The sequence below is a fragment of the Balearica regulorum genome, chromosome 16 (genome assembly GCF_011004875.1).
Source record: "Balearica regulorum gibbericeps isolate bBalReg1 chromosome 16, bBalReg1.pri, whole genome shotgun sequence".
NCBI classification, from domain to species: Eukaryota; Metazoa; Chordata; class Aves; order Gruiformes; family Gruidae; genus Balearica; species Balearica regulorum.
In genome coordinates, this window is record NC_046199.1 from 15,610,023 (window position 1) to 15,631,000 (window position 20,978).

At 40.3% G+C, this 20,978-nt stretch overlaps 1 protein-coding gene across 6 annotated transcripts in view; it reads right to left on the reverse strand.

The window, feature by feature from the left end:
* TSHZ2 (teashirt zinc finger homeobox 2) overlaps positions 1-20,978 on the reverse strand; it is a 225,389-nt gene that overhangs the window by 81,674 nt on the left and 122,737 nt on the right. For 4 of the 6 annotated variants that reach the window (XR_012837978.1, XM_075768307.1, XM_075768309.1 and 1 more), the window contains exon 2: positions 2,398-5,476. Coding sequence is in view for 5 of the 6 variants with exons in the window: in XM_075768307.1 (XP_075624422.1) it covers positions 2,406-5,476 (3,071 nt within the window). In the remaining variant the exon portion in view is untranslated. Of the gene's footprint in view, positions 1-1,383; positions 5,477-20,978 lie in introns of those variants that run through there. The other 2 variants (XM_075768311.1, XM_075768306.1) reach the window with 2 other exon arrangements.

Sequence of the window (20,978 nt, forward strand, 5' to 3'; positions counted from 1 at the left end):
CTTTACAATGCTATCCAAAATACCCCATCATTTCATACAATTTGTGCTATCATGCATACCAACTAAAATTATAGTTCCAGATAACAGTGCTATCACTCTGTCATTGCAATTTAAATATATTTTTTCAAAGGTAAGATACAACCTGCATCTTGATATAAATTAGAAATGGATGAGTATTAAGAGGACAGCAATTTCTCGGTACCCAAAGACAAGAAGGACGGTACCTTATTTATGTAGTTACATACCACCTGAATAATACCTGCGATGTGTCTGTGTAGGTTATTACGATGCAGAAGCCACTGTTGTGGGTTTTTTTTTTTTTTTTCCTTTGTATTTGTTCCCCAAATCCTCAGAAATAGAAACATGTTTATAAAGGTGGGTGTTTGGTTTGCCTCTTAGTAATAACACGGTGCTTTTAAGACCAAATCTGAAACATTTGTCACGTATTAAGCCATGAATGTGCCAAAATAACTGTTATATTAATATATTTGGCAGATAGCTTTTGTTTGATAGTATCCAAATTATTGGTTTGCTCTGATATCTCTTGTGTGAAAACTATGAATGTCAGAGTCTTAATAATCATTAACTGGTGGGGAAGGAAACCAAGTATGGTATATTTTTCCTAACCGATCTCTTGCAGTTTTCTGATATTTTGTCAGGTATGTTGATTTGGAATGGTCAGATAAACAAGGAACATTTATTTGTTGAGTCCCAATGTCAGGTTAAAAATGCCAAAATAGGAACTTAAGGGTATCAGCCCCATTTAGAAAACAAACTCCTTCTGAGCTAGATGGAATTTTGCTGGCTAAAATATGAAGAAAGGATAAATCCAGTCAAATGCAGACAGCATGTACAAGATGTATGCAAAACTTAAATCTTACTGCACCTGAATTCTGGCGTTATACTCTATAGTAATAGCTTCTATTACCCATCCCAAAGTAACCCTTTGATTAGTGGTTTAAATTATTCAAAAGCAGCCTTTTTAATGGAGCTTAAGTGATGCATAGTCCTTGCGCTGGCTCTGTACACAGAAAGTGTTTCTTAAGGCTTCATGAATATTTGCAGCAAACAAATGTGAAATCTTCACACAAACGGGTATTCATCCTCAAAGTGCTTGCACCCTCAATTAGCCAGAGAATAGCCACAATAGCAGGTGGCGTAAGTGACAACTCACAACACATCTTTAATTTTGAATGTCTGACGAATTCATTTTCCAAATGTTTTTCAAGTAATGAACCCATTGGAGAAAATCTGAATCTGCACATGATTATTCTGCGAACAGAAGCAGAGCCTGAGTCTGCTGGAGAAATTGTTGGGAATGACTAATGGAGCCTTGCTGGAAATAAACTCGTTAGAACAAAAAACTTCTATTTGGACTTTTAGTTGATGTTCTGCATATTTATTTAAATCAAGAATATTCAAGTTTGTGAATCAAATAAAATTAAAAAATGCAAAAATTTGTGTCATCTGAATATTACATTACATGTGATAAACATTGGTTGTGGCAGTACTTCGGTTGGTGTATCTTTTCGCAAAAAATAGCAACACTAACATAGAAGTATCCTACTAACAGGTCTTCGAAATATCAAGCTTGTAAAAAGCCTAGCTGCTTCCTCAATTAAGCATCAACCCCCCAGGTTACACGCAAACTTGCACTGAAGTCAGTGATGTTTATGGATTGACTAGCACTCCCACCAACATGAAACAAAATATAATCAAACATCTTAGAGATTAAAAAAGGAATGATGGAGAGAGAGGTTAAAATGATGTGACAAAAAAGGCCACGCACAATAGTAAGTGTTTAAGTGTAAAATATTGAAATATTTTACAAAACTGAATATCCAGATATCAACAAAAGAATAACCGAACTTCTAGATATGAATTTTTCAGAGTTACTTGTCGATTCTTGAGGCTGGGTTTGAGATTATGAGAAACTTGGAATAATTAAGATTTTGCTAATTTGACATTTGAATTGTCTTTTTTCCCCCCATCAAAATCAGATTTACTGGTGCGTTAGCACTGAAGGAGGTAATAATCTTTTGGTTTTCAGTGCTTTTTTTCTGCTTTTTCCATTCTCATCGCAGAGTAGCTTTTAGTAGTTGCATTCCACATCGAAGCGCATAGGATGTGAAACGACTAATTCTTAGAAACAGAGAACTGGGAAAACAGCTATTTTGAAAATATTAAGAAGAAGCAACTTTTCTATATAGGGCAATGTGGTTATGCATTTACCAAGCTCTCTTCTTGAAAACATTATAAAATGGATATGTACATGCAATTAGATTAATGAAGCAGGAGTACATTATGCATTTTATACTGTTTTCCTGCATTTAAGAAAGTACGAATGTCTTCTCCTTAAAACTGATGAAATTAAAACTCGCTATAGAGCATGCATACCTTAAGAGTTATTCTTCATCCACTTCTGCTACAAATTGTGAATGGTGTTCTGGTGACTTGCTGTGTGTTTTGCTTAGATGAAGTTTTACTGCATGTTTGCTCGCAAATGTCCGACAGCACAACTTACATTTGAACTTAGAGTCTGTGTCCTCTTCTCCAGCTATTGTTTCAGGAGATCTTTGAACTGAAACTCTGGAGATTTCTTGCTCTACCTTGGTTTGCTGCTCCACAGCCAGCCTGTTCATGTCTTTCATTTGGAAACCTAGATGAGATTCTAAGTGGCTAATGTAAGTAGATGGGGTTCGAAACTGAGACGCACAGTCGCTGCAATAAAAGACTGGATGTCCTTTGTCCATGTTTTTCAAAAACTTTGTTCCTCCGGTTTTCCTAAGTTGATACTTGACATTTGCCAACCAATGGCTGATGGTGGTCATTGACAGTCCAGTAAATTTTGAAATCTGCATGCGCTCTTGTGGGCCTAGATCTGATAATAAATATTTACCTTCAGATGTCTGAAAGAGGCTGGAAGCAAACTGAGCTTGCAAGATAAGAAGATGCTGAGGGTTCCAGTTTGACTGTCTGCCCTTCCGTTTATGCAGAGTGGAGACTTCTGTTGAGACATCCTCAAAGCGTCGGACATCTATTTCCAATTTCATAGACGGGATCCTTGAAGATGCAGCAGGTTTTGGTGTAGTGGCTTTGGGAAGAACTTTGACCATGTCAGCGATGTCAGACAGAGCGTGCTTTTGAGGTGGAGAAGTACAAGATTGTGCTTGAGCTGACTCAGCTTTCTTGCCTTTGGATTTGGTCAGGTCAATAGGTTGATCGCTGTTTTCAAACAAATAGTGCCTGGATACACTTGCAGGCTTTGGTGGGGTTGGACCAGGAGATAAAACTGGCTTCTCCATCATATTTAGATTAGGTTTGTGGAACATAGAAATTGTGCTAGAGCTGGGGCTGGAGTTGGATTGAGGCCGTAAAGGCTCAGTGGCTTTGCCCAAGTGATTATTCAGTACTGACTGCAACGCACTGAGAGGGTTGACACAAGGCAGTTCGGACGAATGGTTGGCAGCAGCGCAACCATTACTAAGGGAAGCTGCTGTTGGTTCCTTGAGAACTGCTTTTTCTTTTCCGCTGTCCTCTTTAATTTTGTCTTCTTCTTTCAAGGAACATGGTTCTGACTTTTTTGGCTCCACAGAGGCTTCAGATTTGAGGAGAGGTTCTCTCTCGCTCTGACTGAGTGAGGCAGGCTCAGCTTGAATGCCCTCTTTAGCGTAGTCCTTTTGTACCTCCTCCTTGTCATCAGTTTCCTTCTTCACTTGAGTGCACTGGGCCACATTTGCTGAGATAGGGACCAGAGGCATGACCTTCCACTTCGGAGCTATGGGCCTCAATTTATTTGTGATCGTTGGCCTGATTTGCAGTACTTGGGAACCCACGGGCAAAGACGGCTTAGCTCCTTCTGAGAGCTGATAAGCTGCGTGGATGCTGGGATACGCGCTCCAGCTGGGCGCTCCATTTTGAGCTTTATTGATGGCTGTCGTGACAGTGTTCTCCAAGGACTTTAAAATGTCTCCACCACCCTTTGAACCATCTTCTAAATCCTCTTCTCTGAGGTACTGGTATTTCATTGTGGGATCCAGTGGTTTCTGAAGAGTATCTTCATACTCTTCAGTTTTTACTGCTTTCTCATCTTTGTTTGCATCATCAGCTTTATCTTTTTTACTTTCTTTTTTTAGTTCAGAGGTGGCAGCTATGCATTCTGCAGAAGATTTACTGGTTGATTTTGAAACTGGGCTGTCATTGGCTGGTGCTTCAGACAGCGATTGCATTTTTTCCACAGCTAAAGGATCCAGAACAAGTTGCTTTCCTTTCTTTGAAGCTGAACTTGTGACTTTCAAGAAATGGCCAGTGACCATCATGTGGGTCGTGAGCTGCTGCAAGGTATCATGGGAACTTCCACATTCCATACACTTCAAAATCTGGGATTTGCAGGCCTCAAACTGCCACGTATAGCTGGCGCCATTCTGGTAGCCATAGCGGTTGTTAGATGATAACTGCAGGTTCGCATTCTTCTGAGGAGAAAAAGTATCTGAGAAAGACCCCGTCGTGGAATCGGGGGAGCAAGGCCTGTTGACATCAAACACACGTTTCTTTGCTGGAGTGACCATTTTTGAAGAAATGGTTGGTACCGGCTCCTTCAAAGGCACTTTTTGGTAATGTTTTGTTTTTATCATATGAACACTCAGATCTTGAAGGGAATCAAAAGAGTCACCACAGAACATACATTTCAGAACTTTTTGTGCATCTTCCTTGTCCATGTCCTGGAAAGCCCGTTTGCGGGGCTTTGAGTAGCTGGTAGGCCTGTGCTTGTCCTTTTTATGGTTGTCATCTTGGTAGTGACCTGTCTCGTTCATATGAACCGTCAGTTCTACCAACGTGTCATAGGCAGCGCTGCACTGCCGGCACCGAAACCGGCTGGCACCCGTGAACACAGTTCCACACATTTTGCTGCTCTGCCTGTAGAGCTGGACCGAGCTGAACAGGTTGGGTTTCGAGACAGGTCTGGAAGGTAAATTCTGCTGTAAGCTTTTTGACAGTGCGTCTTGGTGCCAATCAAAATCAGCTTTGTTCCCTCCATTTCTGTTGTCACAACTCCTCTTTTCCGAGTTAGACAACTTGAAACCCAGCCCTAAGCCCGTCCAGTAAGAGTCTGACAGTATGTTGGCATAGACCGCTGTCATTTTATCCATGCAGTTGTGTGCTTCATTCTGGGCTTTGGGATGGGTGCTGGGTTTTGGGTCCTGTGGCTCTCTAGAGCAGATGCTTTTAATGTCTGCCACGTGGTCACTACCATCACTTAGTAGTGATTCGTTTTCAGCATCCTGGTTAGATACATGACTGACAGGGGAATTCTGGTAACTGAAGTTCCCTTTATGCTCAGGACCCACTTCGTGTTCCTCATCCGTGCCAGTGTCATTGCTGCCCTGGAGCTGAGCAGTTGAGTTGCTGTCGTCATCATCTTCTTCCTCCTCCTTTATATCTTCCTCTTCCTTTATGTCTTCCTCTTGGACATAACCTGAAATGTAATGTCAATATATGAAATAACTTGTTAACGGAGAATACTACAGTTTGAGTTTTCTAGTTTCACTATGTGTTTTCTGTACTGGAATTTGTTTTAATCTACATTATTGCCTGTTAGTTCTGGAAATGAAAAAAGCCAAATGATGTCTCTTTTTGTGAAGGTTGCTGCATTTTATTGGCAGATGATCATAATTCTTTATAACTGCCAGAGATGCTGAGTTAATAATTTTCCTGTCATGGGAGTATAATTCTAACTGTCCTGTAATGGGACAGTTGGAAAATTCATATCTAAGAATTTAAAGTTTATACTAAAAGCTTCAATTCTATCAAATTGTTTTTAGCCTCAGCAAGAGAAAGGGTAGAATTGGCAAGGAACAGAAGAAAAATAACTGCCATAATCTTCCTGGTTCATAGCATCATCTAGGTACAGTAACCTTTTACCATTTGATCACCTAAAAATGCACTTTAGAATGTACACAAATAATTTATATGTCAAAATACAACATCTGAAAGCGCTAATAGGCATAAATGCAACTCTTTTGTTTATAAAAGTAATGTACTGTGTACCATAAAAGCAAATTGTGCTTCAATAAAAACAAATACATAAATTTCAGGGCAAGAACCCTTGGAAGTTACAGGAGAGTATTAAGACGTGACAGCGGTAGATCAAAGTTAACTGTAAAACTGGAAAAGTAGAACAAGTCCAGAAAGATTTTCTTTGACAAATTAACTATTTAATTAATAAGATGAACTTGATACTGGAAGAGCTGTAAATTTTAGAATTAATTAAGGAATTCAGTTTAGGTTTTTTCCTGGCCTTATATCAGCAGTAATTCTGCCTAAGTTACAGGAGATAACCTGGCTAAAAACAGACTGAAGAATTAGAGAAGAGGATTTTTAAGGGTGAACTGGCTCCATTGCAGTCAGTGGATAAATTCACAACGACTCAACACAGTCAGCAACTCACTCCCAGACCCCCCCAAGAAGGGACGGAGCAGAACGAGTGGTTCAGGTACGTTTTCACAAAACGCCAGTGTAATTCTTTTAACAGGCACTGCAAAGCTGTTATGCACAATTCAAGCAGACACGGAAACAATTCACTGGTATTGACAGTCACTCATCAAAACTAAATGTTGACTCCAGAAGCACAGGTCTTCGTGGGAGATATGTTGATGAGCTCTTCCAGTTAGGTGCAAACGCAGTGCTGCTAACCCCAGTGACTGCACTGCAGGCTCAGGAGGATTTTGTTGTGTTTGCTTAAGATCGAGCTTTTTGTGGCAGCTTTTTGTGGTAAAAAATTAAAATAAAATAAAATGCCAAAACCCCCAAATCAAAGCTGCTCTTAAAAATAACTAAGCAAAAATAAAAAAAAAAAAAACTCTAGTACTCGTAATTGTGAAGTAACCCTAAAAGCTGAGAAAACAAAAGGTAAATAAGCCAAAAAGTGTTATTTGTTTAAAATCCAATTCCTTCCCATCTTCTGAGAAAACCCGTCTTATGGCCCTTTGAGAACCTGGCTCATTTTGCTCTCTTGAATCTGGTACTCCTGCACAAAGGTTATCCTTCTAGCAAATCAAAAGGGATGGGCAGAAAAGGTAGAAACATTTTGATTAACATATGGACAAAACCTTCCACAGTTTTTTGAGATACGTGGTTCAATTTTTCCATCTATTTGCACGTGTATCTCACCCCTTCCAACACATATTTACTGTCAAGCCAAAGAGATGAACCAGAACTAGCAGAACTGTTTCCTGGATGAAGCTGCAGTATAAGCAGCGGGAAATGACGGCTTGCTCTATGCATGGGCTAAGAACCTACGTGAGTCGTCTTTCCTATGCCCTTCCTATGGTTTTAGGACCTGCACAGATCACACTGGCTTAGAGTTGGGCTTGGCTTACTCCAGAGGCGATACCAGGCAGATTCACAACCAGAGGTAAAGATAACCGCAGTGGCTATGAGCAAATGACCTGGACACCTTTTTAGCATGATAAAAAAATAATCGCATAGTAGTAGGGACAGTGTGCTCTTCAGCAGATGCTTTCAGCAAAGAAGCTAAATATTAAGTGTTAAATATTAAAAAAATAAGCCTTTTAGTAGTGTGTTGGGGTACAGAAAATACTAGTAGCCCCATTTCCAGACAGACTGAGGCAGGCAGCAAAGACACCACCAAGAACAAAATACTTATTTCACATCCCTAAACTTCTTCCCTAATAACCAGACAGTACTTCCCATGTACCCCTTTCCGAGCTCGCATGGTTTTCAGGGGGACAAGGAGAACGGAGGAACATGGAGGCGGCAAAGGCTCCTACACGTCATGAGTAGTAACCTTGTTAAACAAGCAGCACGAACCGATAGCAGGACTGACACGGTTCTCGCGGTGTTAGAGATACTGCACAGCGTAGGTAGCGACGCTGGCCCCTTGCCAGGATGTATCACAGTGCCAAGCATATTACACCCGGCAAAACAAAAATAAGGAGGGAATCCAATGAAGGAACCAGACAAAACAGACAACAAATAGCATTCACACGGTTTTGGGTCGGTGCAAATTTGATTCTCCATTTCAGCACCCATTCTTTAAATACTATTAACCCATTTTTCACTGGAAGGTAATTTTTTCCTTTGGAAGACACATATAGCAGTTTCTTCCTTCCAATATCCTTTGCCCTTCTAAAAGGATTTACTAGGAGAAGCAGAAGTACCAGACAGCTGCACATCCCCCACAGTACAGATAAAATTTTCTGCTTAATTAGGCATTGCCATGTTTACTATAACCTTTACAGAAGAGTACCTTGTGCTGAGAAACCCTCTTTTTTGGTGTCTGTATAAGATACAGACACAATCTTATGAAAGTGGTAAAAGTAACTTATTAGAAAGCAGCATCACAATTTCACAAAACCATCAGTCAGGTCCATTTTAAGGGTTAAGGGTTCTGGGCAGCTTTGAAAATGCATTTCAGTATCCTACTTGTAAAACTGTTTCTGTTTATTTAAATGATTTAAATTGCTGTGGGCATTTTAAGGACAGTTGAGACCTCTTCCGTGCAGACAACCTAGGGTACAAGAAATGCATGTGTCCTTCCACCAGAGTTTTATAGTAAGATTTCATTGGACATGAAGTTTGATATGAACTGATGTAGCTATTTAACAGAAATAACATTAATTTAAGTGGACTTTGCATTATTTATTTTATAAGTAAAGGGTGTCTTAGGCCTGTATACCCACATGCTTTAAATGCAGTCTCTGTAATAAGTAGCATAAATTTTGCACATCATACCAAAGTCCATATAATAAATTGTTGAATGACCTGTTCTCTTCCCCCCAGTTCTCCTCCAGGCTTATTCTGACATTCCAAACCTTTGAGATGCTTATATATAGCTGTCTTGCAAGAAAAAAAAAAAAAAAAAAATTAAAGAAATCCAAATGCAATAACCAGATGAACGCTTCCTCCTTTTCCCAGATGAGAATTTTTCCCACCAAAATTAAACAGGTCCAGATGGAGATGTAGGATGGGCAGGGTGCAGTCCTAAAGAAGTGGGGGACTGTAATTTCACTATCTTGAAGAGTGGACAAAGCTCAGGAGCTTCAGAGCACTGAATGGAAATAATTTCTGGCTTTCTAAATGGAGATGCAGTATTTGGGTTTAGTGCTGATTAATCCCAAGATAGTCTATGTCAAAATCATGACATCAGTAAGGATAATAGTATCATATGGATAATAATCATAAATACAATTCTAAAATGTATTAACTTTTTAAAAAAAATTCCTCTGTGCCTTTGTGATTGGATTCATGGTAACTTAAGAAATCTGCTTCTCTAGAACAAGGGTTGCAATAAAGAGCTGATTCTTTATTCTTCAAAAGATATAATTTTCTTAGATATTTCTAGCGTATTTCCACAGAGTAACTAAAAGAAAGCAGGTGCAGTTAATACACCTGCAAAAACTCTTTTCTGAACTTAGGGGTCTAAACTTCCACCCACATCCACCTTGAAGCCTTGACCGTACTGCGCAGGCAGCACTGAGCTGAGCTCCCAGCGATGTCGAATCCAATATTGACTTTCCAGCCCTTGCACCCCCGACTAACCTGTAATTTGCACCACGTTATACATCACTTCTGACCTTGAATTGTAGAGTGTGAATACATCTTTTTTTAAAAAGTGTTCACTCTGACTGTTAACTTTTCCACCAGTGGATGCCATTTTCACTCAAATTTGCTCTTTTTCCACATAGAGAAACATTTCCTAAAATATATATATACACGTTTCTTTCCAAGACTGGAAAATTTATTTTCTGCCAAGAAAAGGGACAGTGAATCATTGTCCAGAACAACACTGCTAATCCGTGTAAAACCCATGCACCATCTGCACTTCTTCATATATATATTCCAGTTTCACTTGAAATAACATCATTAGTAGAGCAATCTCACAGTGCTATAAGGTGATATTGTTTCCTTCTTGTCTGGCTTCAGCTCAAACATCTTTTTGTGTTTGGCAGAAGCTGTTTCTTTCTCTGAAATATTTCATGCAGATAATGGATAATGACCACTTCTCATTCCTTTTTCTCAAAAATGTCTAACTACATTAGCTACCCAAAGACAAATCTTAACCTGGCTCTTTGTAGAAGTTCATAGCTACAGATTCATCCCAGTTTGAAAATTAACTGAAGAGATAAATTGGCAACTGAGGAAAAAAAAAAAAAAAGCCCCTACTCTGTTGCATAACTCTTATATCAAAGACATTTTGGAATTTAACAGGGCTAAAACCAATGCAGCACTCTGGAAATGCAATGCAGTTTCATGGAAAGAACTCTCAAAACATGAAATTTGTAATACAAGGGTGAATTATACCATTTCAGAGCTGTTTAAACTATGTTAACAATTTCTGTACCAGGGAAATAACTTTCTGTTAAGTTCTGCAAGATGAAAACGCAGGGAAAGGTTACCATTCTCGTCACGGAGGGAGCAGAGAGCATCTGGCTCTGAGTCCCGGGTGTAGGAGACGAAGGAGCACCTCTGTCAACTGGTCTAAACGCCCTGGGAGTGGGAGGTTTATTCCTAAAGCTATGTGCATGCCAAAGAAGGTTTTAGATGTTCTCAAAACCTCAGAAAAGGCTGAATATGCTCAATTGCCTCTTTTCTGGGAGGCCAGTTAATTATTTTGGATAATTTGGGAATATTTGAATAATAGGAATACCATGGCGAGGCAGGCTGTCCCCCTGCAGCCATGGAGGTCTCTGGTAATTGGTAATAAGTTCAATTAATTTTTACCCAGGTCGAGTGTGTTTTGCCAATGATGGTAATTGCTGGGTGATCTCAATCTCCCTGCCCTTATCTCGACCCAGGAGCCTTTCATTATATTTTCTCTCCCTTGCCCAGCTGAGGAGGGGGCGATGGAGCGGCTTTAGGGGCACCCGGTGTCCAGCCCGGGCCAACCCACCACACTGCCACAGCTGAATTTTAACACACAAAGGCAATTCCATGGAGCCACAACCATTATTTATATATGATGCTGAAGCAATTTGGGGCTTTCATTTTGTTGTTCTCTAATTAGAATTGTATTGTAAAGTTTTCTATTAACTGTCCAATTTCCTACTGGTTAAGAAGGCAAAATACCCACTAGTTTCAGTGGGACTGTCAGCAGCGCAAAGGAGAACAGATTATGCCTTTCGTACATGGCATCCTACACAGTTACGAGTCAAATGGAGATGATCAGTGGCTGGAAGCGTAACACCCAGGGAACCGGCTTGTGAGCGACCCATAATCTTGAGGCAAAACCAGTAATAAAACAGGAAAAAAAACCCAAAAACAAACAAAAGGAAAAAAGAGAGGTGAGCTAATGTGCCCTGCTGAGCTGGTCCATAGCCGAGACAGAATTATTATGGAGTTACTTTCTGGAATAATTTTCTTTAATTGTGTGCATACTCAGCGCACTGTGGAAAAAAAAGCAGCTTCAGTCATGTTTGCCTTGCTCCGGATTCAGTCAGTCAGAATGGCTGAATCGCCAGGTGCTAGCTGTTGCAGAGATGGATCTAACCGTGTTCAGAGCCAACAGTTCAAATTCCTTACATGAGGGCTTACAGTGTAAGGGAATAATTTGCCTTTGGTTAAAAACATTCCTGTCTGTTATTTTCTACAAAGCCCTGGAACTTGCAGTTTGGTTGTTTCAACCAGTCGAAGGTGTTTGACATTCTCCAGACTGTGTGTCCAACCAATATGCCACTGACGAAAGCTGTGTCGCTGCATCACCTGAATGCAGAGGTCTGGACCTTCACCGGCTTTGCTGCAGGAGCAGCAGCCCCCGCCTCTGCCTGTCCGTCCCTCTGCCGCCCCTCGCACCAAAGTCCTCGCCCCGGCCTCGGCAGACGAAGTTTTAGGCGGGTATCAGGCAGTCCTCACATCACATCACATCACATCACATCACATCACATCACATCACATCACATCACATCACATCACATCACATCACATCACCACAGCACCTAATTGCCAGTGCAGACCCAAAGGGTGCTTTCCAACACGCACTTTGGTCCTGAACCAAAGGGAATACAGTAGCAGCAAATACGTTCTCCCCGTTAGTCATTTTAATTGCACCAGTGTAAATCACTTTACTGATGAAAACGTAAGCCTGAAACTTTTGTCTCTTTGCCTTTCTTCTCTTCTCTCCTGTCCTATTTATTGTTGTGGGAAACAGCAGAGTGGCTTTGTAAACTTACAGATTACCTCATTTAAAATCCAAGTTTCAAATTATGTTTTCCCTCTTTCATTATCCTAGGTTCCCCTAAATACCAATCTAAATTTGTTTAAATGGCACGAGCTACCAATCAGAATCACAAAAAAATATATATCTATATAAATTGAAATTGTAATGAGTCTTACCAGTGTATTGCTAGCACTTTGGTTCATTTGATATGAACTTTGTTTTTTTAAAGTACCACATGGTAAGGCTTTGAAACTTCAGTTTGTAAAAAAAAACTGTAACAGCCTTACAGCCTTTGAAGTCACTACTGATATAACTCTGAACAGATCCATTCAAGTTCAACTAACATCAGACAAATGTTTAGTGTATCAGAGGAAGCCACAAAAGCAAGGATTTCATCAATATTTCACAACAGCCTCAGGGAAACTGTAGATTGCAATGCTGTAGGGCAGCTAATGGAATTACACACAAGGGTTTTGTACATTTAAAATAAGCAGCTACTAAAAAAATTACCCTTCAGTTTGATAGAAACTGTATAAAACTGCAGATGGGAAACAATTAAATAGCTACCAACATTTATCCATGTCAGCCTGATAGGTCATTTAATAACAGGTATTTCTTTCCTTCTTTCTTTTTTTCCTGGTAGGGCAATAATAAAGATTAACATTTATGAAAAGTAGCATAAAATATAATACAGCCAAATGAATAATTAAAGATGCTTCTGACGAATTTGTTTGCTATTGTATGGCCGTGAAGACTGCTCTCCAGTAATGAAGTACATTTATATTAAATACAATTATAAATAGAAAGATGGGGATTATGTTTATGGACACTTGCTTTTTATCCTAAAAAAAAATAATCTTTGACGCATTTCTAGTGAATCCATGGCTTATCTCATGGACAGCATTTCTTCACAACATGTTCCCCTGGAAAACAGTTGGGCCCCAGCTTTAAATGTGCGTGGGGTTCACTTGAAGCTGGACATATTAGATGTAATAAAGCAGTGAAAGATCAACACTTTCTCTGAAAGGTTCTTAATCAGAGCGAAGAATTCTGTGTATGAAAGCACAATGTTTAAGCTAAAAATAGATCCATATAATCATATTCCTTTTCATTACTATGTTCAACGTGTAAAACTCTTGAAGTACTAGCCCTTCACAGGGTTGTTTTTGAGTGTTTAGGTATGGGCTGCTACTGTGGGGAATTACTGTTTCTGTTAATAACTGATGCTTGTTCAGTGCATTGAATAGCACAATGTGAGAGACAAATTGTTTGATTATTATTATTTCTAAAAGGCTCCTTATTTCTTGGCCTCTCCAGTTCAAAACAGACCAGCTTGGCTAAATACAATGGAGAACCCAGTCTCACACAGAAGAATTTAACCCCAATTCAAGAAAGCTCGTAAACATGTTAAGTTTGTCCCATTCGGGGTAGGAGTAGATAGGCTTATCTGCCGTAAAGAGAGACTACGGCATGATGATGCTTCACTGCCACAATTATTACTTAATAATCAATGATTAATATGTAAACAGCAGCAGCCTGATTTGGGGAATGTGACTGAGGAGTAAATGAGTCAGCCTGGACAGGAAGGCTGCCAGAGCAAGGGGCTAAGGGACAGGCTCAACTGTGACAGCTCCGGCATCCGCCGCTGATTGCTGAGGTGGCCTCTTGCAAGTCACAGTGGGTCAGTTCAAAGCTCAGATATTTTTACGGATAACCTCCATGAACAGCCGCTTTCCCTTCAAAATCCCTGCCCGTTGAACTGCAAAATGCTGCTGCCTGTACTCGTCCTGCAGGAGCTGGCTGGGAAGTGCGTCGTGCTCGTGTGGTGAATGGAGAATCTGGAGCTACTTGAGTACTCAGCTTCACGATCCAGTGATGGGGAGAGATGAAGCCCACAGCACCTCTTACACGTATTTATTAAAGCACGCAACTCGTATGCATCTGGAGATGCTGCATAAAATGCAAGTTCCCTGCAATAACATGTTGACTAAGACCTAGTATTACAGTCTATTTAAAAAAAAAAATAATATGGCTTTAAAAGTACACTATTATTATAAGATTTCTCTAAAGAGCAGTGGACCTTTTGATTTTCCCTTTGGCTACACAGCCATACTGCAGCTCCAGTGAGATCTGCTTTAAGCCATATTTGCCAATAATATTCATAAATCTACGCTGGTTACTCGTAGCTGGTTAAACCACGGCCACAGCATCATTTTTCTCTTAGCATCTCCTTATCTAAGGTACATAAGTACAAAGTGGGAGTGTAATGAAATATCTCTTCCCCATCTTCTTGCTTTGTTTTGATCTTGCATTCCGGGCAATAAAAACCTGCAAATAATTTTGAAATGTGAATTTTCACTTGCTGGGATTTCAGCGTAAAAGGAACACCAGTGAAGAACACACAGACCATCAAGTGTTTTATTTCCCTCTTTGTTTTCCTTTCAGGAACATACTGTTCCAAATGTTGGTCCAAATGAATAGTCTGTTTCTTTTCTGACAAATATTATGGCCAACAAACGTTGACTTTTGACCATTAGACATCCCTGCACTTATAGCCACATAACCATCAAAGCACTAAGCCAGCATGAAGGTCATTACCCCGACAGCATCTTACTTCGACTAACTTCTCAGATATGTAAGCAATAAGCAGTTGCAAGAGATTGATATGATACTTTGTGAGTAATTTGGATGAACTATAACACTAACCCAGTAAAGTATTATAATTTTAAATGTGTCCAGAAAATAATTGAAATTCTGGTTTAGCTTCATCATAATGCACAGTGCTGGGTATATTTAACAGCTGACTAGTTTAGCATGAATATTGCTTTACAAATGAGGTCATATTGTTTTTAAGAAACAATATTGCTATCAAACATGTTTAGGAGGAAAAGCAAGAGATTATGAGTACACTTTTAACCTCTCTGTCTCTTTCTATATCTGTTTACTATGGTGATTTAGGTGCTCAGTGTTGTTTGAAGGCAAACATAGAAGGTTCTGGCATTTAAAAGAGATCCAGTAATGAGCAACCGGCAGTCAGATTCTTTCTTATTATTAGTCTGTCACAAAATCTCTGTTCTACATCACTCCATCTTTGCGACACCAGTCAGAGATGAGAAAGGTCAAAACATCTCCTTCAAACATACAGTCTGTACAGCACCGTTCCCGAGTCACACGCCACAGCCCGAACTCTTTCCATGCTGCGGAAGAGAGCAGAGTCCACAGGTAACGAAGTGTCATTGGAGAGAAGGGTTTCCTCCTGCTGGCACTGACACCCTCCAGGTCAGAGTGGGATCACCTACTAATTCTAGTCCACGGGTTTCTTTTTTATCCCACACCCTGCTGGCAGAATGAGGGATGCCTAAACAAGACACCCCAAAGAGTATTTAATGTATACAGTACGTAGGCATCCACCTACATAGCGTCTGGACATCTCTACCCAAGGAAGGGGGCACACGGAGGGCCTCCTCCTGCTTTTCACTTCTCATTGCAGTCGCCGGTGAGAAGGCTGCAGCGGCTGCGGTAAGAATCCACCCGCCATCCCTTGGCGCCAGGTCACGGCTGGAAATACCGTCCAAGGTCCTGCCTGAAGTACCCTGCGAGCGGCACGGCCGCAGGCGTGCTGGACCTGCCTTCGGCACCCCCGACTTGCAATCATTTCCACCTGAATTTTGGGGGAATCGTATCTTATCGGGCTCTTAATAGATCAGGCGAATACACTGCATCTTTATTATCACCGTTGTAATTTTATCAGTGTACTGCCCCCAACACCAATACTGCCCTACAAAAATCTTTTACCAATATGGAACAAAAGTCTTCCTGCCCCAAAAAGCTCCCAGGTTTGATAGCCTCCAGTGCTTTCCTCTCTCTTTCCAGACAAGCTGGGATGCTACCCTACTGTTTCCTTGCAGATACGAAGGCCTATTAATAGTGAGAACACTAATAATTATCAGTCGTAAAATTAGTACTGTTGGTTCTATTCTGCAAGAAACTTGTGCAAAACAAATCAATCCACGTCAAAAGGAAAAGCTTCCAGCTGATATGGAAAATAAATATAGTTTCCAAGTATCCATCAAGAGTATTAAAATAATGGAAATTTCAAAGAAAAAAAATGATCGAAACACAAATATTAAGCTGTGCTCTTTTAAATTGTGTCTCAAATGATCCAAGGAAGGACTTAGATCCAGGGCCAGCACACAGCTCATTTACAGACCCGAATCACCACGGCCTCAGTGTTGCATTCCTGCCCTGTCCTAAGTGATAACTGAGATTTATCATATGGGACGAAGCACAAAAAAACCAGGCAGCAACAACAGGAGGCTGCAGCTGCGCAGGATCAGCTTTTCCTGAATCTCAGCAAGAAATAACAACTATGAGTTATGGTAAAAAAATCCAATAATCAGAAAGGTCACTTACTGACAGAAACGACTTCTTCAGCACAGGTATGGTGATGTAACCACAGCTGAAGCGGGGGACCTCACCGGGTACAAAAAAGCTATAGATTGTATCCATCATAACTGGATTTAAGGCCTGCAGGAATTCACAGAGCAGTCTAGCGGATCAAAAATCCAGACGCTAAAGTCCTGAAAGAGCTGAAAGAGTGGATTAACCGTCTCTACTATCCAACTCTGTAAGAGAATAAAAAAAAACTTCATAAACTTCCCCGCATTTTTTTTATGGGGCCTCACTCAGACTTGGAAGGAAAAGCAACAGAGGGCATCTGACCTCTACCAAATTACTCATAATATTGACTTTCTGAAAAATGAATTGCTGCTGCAGGCAAGCCCAAATATAAAGAAAAAAATTTAAAAAGCACCATGTAAAATATTTAAAGAATTAAAATATATTTATTGCTGTTTCTAGTGATCACAAGTGTAAGTGCAGACAAGACCTTGGAAAAAAAGGCCCAGGGGATTTTCAAGTGTGGTTAAATACACACAAAGAGCTAAACTTCTCCATTTTTCTTTTAATTCCTACCTCTTCCGTTTCACTGCCTCCCAGGCAGCAGCATGCAATTGGGACACCACTCTTCTAGCTCTGCACTTCTGCAGAGGAGCAAATGTGCCCGGGATGTTTATTAAGGCATCATTATATGTCTGTGTGGCATCATTTATTTTCCGTGGAAGAGACCATGCCAGGTCAAGATCAACAGTTTGAGCAGACAATTCATCAGGTGGGAGCAGGTGGCAGGGGCGGTATAAGAAATCGCTCGAAAAGGAGTACAAAACTGAAATGGATGGAAGGGTAAAAGTAATAAGAAAGTGATCAGTGAAACTACAAACAACAGAAGATAAATCAAAGGAAACAAGTGCAGAGCAGAGATCAGTGCAAGAGGGTTTCCTCAAACGTGGACAGGGCTTTAACCTCTATGACAAGACGTGAATCCACATACGTTTTTCCTCGAAATTCTGCTGGGAATCAGGAGGATGAACAGAGCAGGATTATTATCGGGGCATTCAGAAAGAATTGGTAAGAAAAACCAGTCTACTTTCTTAATGTTGTGGTGGAAAGGGATGCAGAGAGCATTTAGAAAATGAAGCATTACGACGGATTTTGCACATTACATTTACATCCATGTTCAAACTGTGTTTATACTGTGAGAGTGTGTTACAGGATCTGCACCTCTATTTTGATTAAGACCCCTGAAGCAATGACTGAAATCATATAGGAGTAAAGAGTGGTAAGTGCACAAGGATAGTAAAAATGAAGAAATGTTGAACAAGAACTTTTTAATAAAAGGAATGACTCGCACATTAACCTGACTACTGCTTGAACAGAAACTCACCAAATAATTCTATTGAGGATTGGACTTCATGCCGGTAAAATCTTTTTGCTATCAATAATCCAATTATTCACGACAAAAAAAATCTTTTGGGCCTTATCTAACACAGATTTTGGACTAACTACTGACAATGTGAAGGTAAAACTTCCAAAAAGTTTTTTTTATATCAGTGGGAGTTGTATAAGCTTAGATCTGCAGAGCTTTTTTGATAATACATGAGGATACACTGGTTATGGACACTAAGTCCTAGTTGATTTGCTAAGTAGAGAAAGTCCTTTGAGATTTTATGGGTAAAGCTGATTTGGAGCTATAAAACTGAAGCATTTATTACAGACCAGAGGCCAACAACACTTCATTATAGACTGTCTAAACACTTTCAGTTTATCCACTAGATTGAAATCCAAACAATACTTCTCTTTTAAAGTATTTCTGGCTGATTCTCTTTCTACCAGGAGTAACTCCTTAAAAAATGAATTTTTGATGTGTTTATCAATTTATGCTAAAATTTAAATGAAGGCAAAGGACGTCACAGATCTAGCTAGTACCTGCACAAGGTTTGTCTTGAACGTCTACCAGTCTGCCTTGTCTACATGGGCTAATTACTGTACGTATCCACCAACGCACAGCTGGAATTTAACTAGTCTGTATTCGAATTTTTGAATTTTCAACATGTATCGTACTGTCAGTTCATCGCTCCTTCTGTGCAGTCAGTTCCCTTATACTGACTGGAAATCTGTTGTACAAACAAAGGGAGAAAAAGATTCAGAGAGACTGAATTTGCTTTTAACTATGGTTTAATACTCTGCCCCTTACAAACAAGAGTCTTTAAACACTCACTGGGAAAAGAACCAGCAAAACTGGCCGTCTGTGGTGCTGCCTCAGAAAAATTAACTTTAAACAAGCTAGATCTCTTGGCAACTCACTCACTGTTCAACGTCTCTGGTCCGTAAGCGTGACCCAGTGGGCAGCATCACCGCTCCCAGACAAGGCAGCAGCATTCCACACCAACAGCCCTTCCCCAAAGTATTTGCCCAAACAGACACATCCTCCAGCGACCCACTCGGAGGCCCCAGCTGGCATGTGCCACATGCCACGTGCTGTCGGACGTCACTGTGGCCACTGTCTAGGTGAGCTACGAGACCGCAGGAGTAGCAAGCCCGCAAGATGCAGAGAGGTAACCAAGCGGTTACCTGCAGAGTCCGCTCATTCCAGCAGCTCTTGGGGTCTGTCCAGTCACATCCATTGGTGAGATAAGCCTGGCTCCAACCTGTAGCGTGCTTTGCCCATACCTGGGCTTCATTTCTAACCATTTTTCAGATGTTGATGGCATATTAACTTTTCCATGTACATTAGGCTAAATTTCTGACTGGTGTAATTCTTTTGAAGCACGTGGATTTAGGAGAGGAAGATTTGGCTCAATGTTTTATTTTTCTTGGCACTCTCTGTACAGAACCTCTTGTTGCTAGCGCTGTTTCTTTTTGTCTGGTGGGTATATATATATATATATGTATATATTCATTTTTTGCTGCCAATAGCAGTGGAAGCAGGCAGTGTCTACATCCTAAACTCTCTAACAATGTATCAAAAATAGCAATAATTTAAAAAAAAAAATCATTCATGTAGCTGTTACTCAAAAGCCCTCACACTCCTGGCGAATAGCGCACCTAGGCTCGCTGGTGGCATTCTGTACGACCTGAGCATTTCGTCAGAAGATCCCTTCTTCCTCTTCTTTTACCTGCAGACGTGGCACTTTGGGACATGGTTTAGTAGGCATGGTGGTGGTGGGTTGACGGTTGGACTTGATGATCTTAGAGGTCTTTTCCAACCTTCAGATTCTATGATTCTATGATAACTTCAGGTATTTGTTAGCAGGGGCTCTGAAGCACAGCTCTGAGGCCAGCGGATCCTAATTCCAGCAAAGAATTTTTTTGGATTAATTCCATTTTATGGAAAGCAAAATATTGCCCATTACTTTGGAAATTAAACAGTGTATTTCCACTTCACTTCCTCCGTTATCATTAATCTAAAAAGAAGGATGAGCTGATTTCCCATATTATTTCCCGACTTGTTTGTCCTCATGTGATTGAGAGGCAACCTCTCATACGAAATCCATCTTCCTCCCTAGTCCTTTCCCAGCACAGTTTAGTCTCCCCAACCAGTATCAACTGCCACAAAGTGGTTTCACCGCTTTGGTTCTTCCTTCCTCTATGAGCAGCCGCATTTTTTGCGTTTTCTCCTTGACACTGGTAAAAACGCTGGTGTTAGAGGAAGCAGACAATTAAAGGTCAAAAATTCAAGCGTTTTTCTGTTCCACCCTGTTGCTGTCAGAGGGAAGCAATCATGCCTGCAAATGCACTTTACCGGGCTGAGAAGATCTGTTTCTCAACTTAAACTATGTAACATTTAAATATCAAAAACTTTGTTTTCTAATGAGGGAAGTATTGAGGGGGCAGAAATGAATTATATGCTTGATGTATACTGAAGGCTGGGAAAATTAAGGCCATTTCCCATGGTGAGAATGCAGTGATTTCAGTTTGTGAGAGTAAATTAAACCTTTGGGAGAATTTGTCTTCCATTAAATTGAACAGCTAAACAGGCACAGAAGATTTTAATGTCACCACCAACAAACCCCAAAGGTTACAAAAAGAAAAAGAAACACTGTTTTCTTGTTTGGAAGGTCTCTGTCTCTCTACCTAGGAAAAATGCAAACTGTAAATGTATGTTGAGACACAAAGACTCTTAAAGATCATAATTCCATTCCTATACCATATGCTATTAATGTCTGTCAACACTGTTTAGCCAGCAACTGCTGACAGAACCATATTTGCTATCTAAATACATCATAAATAAATCAGTAATGAACTGCTTTAGTAAACCTTCTGCACTGATTGGAAATACAGATCGAGTAAACAAACTCTGGGGATAGCATTTTGCAGCTAGAAGTACATACAACTGTTTAATGTCAGTGACAAAGTCACTCACACCTCTCTTTCTGGCAAGATACGAGGCGGGTGAAAGAAAATC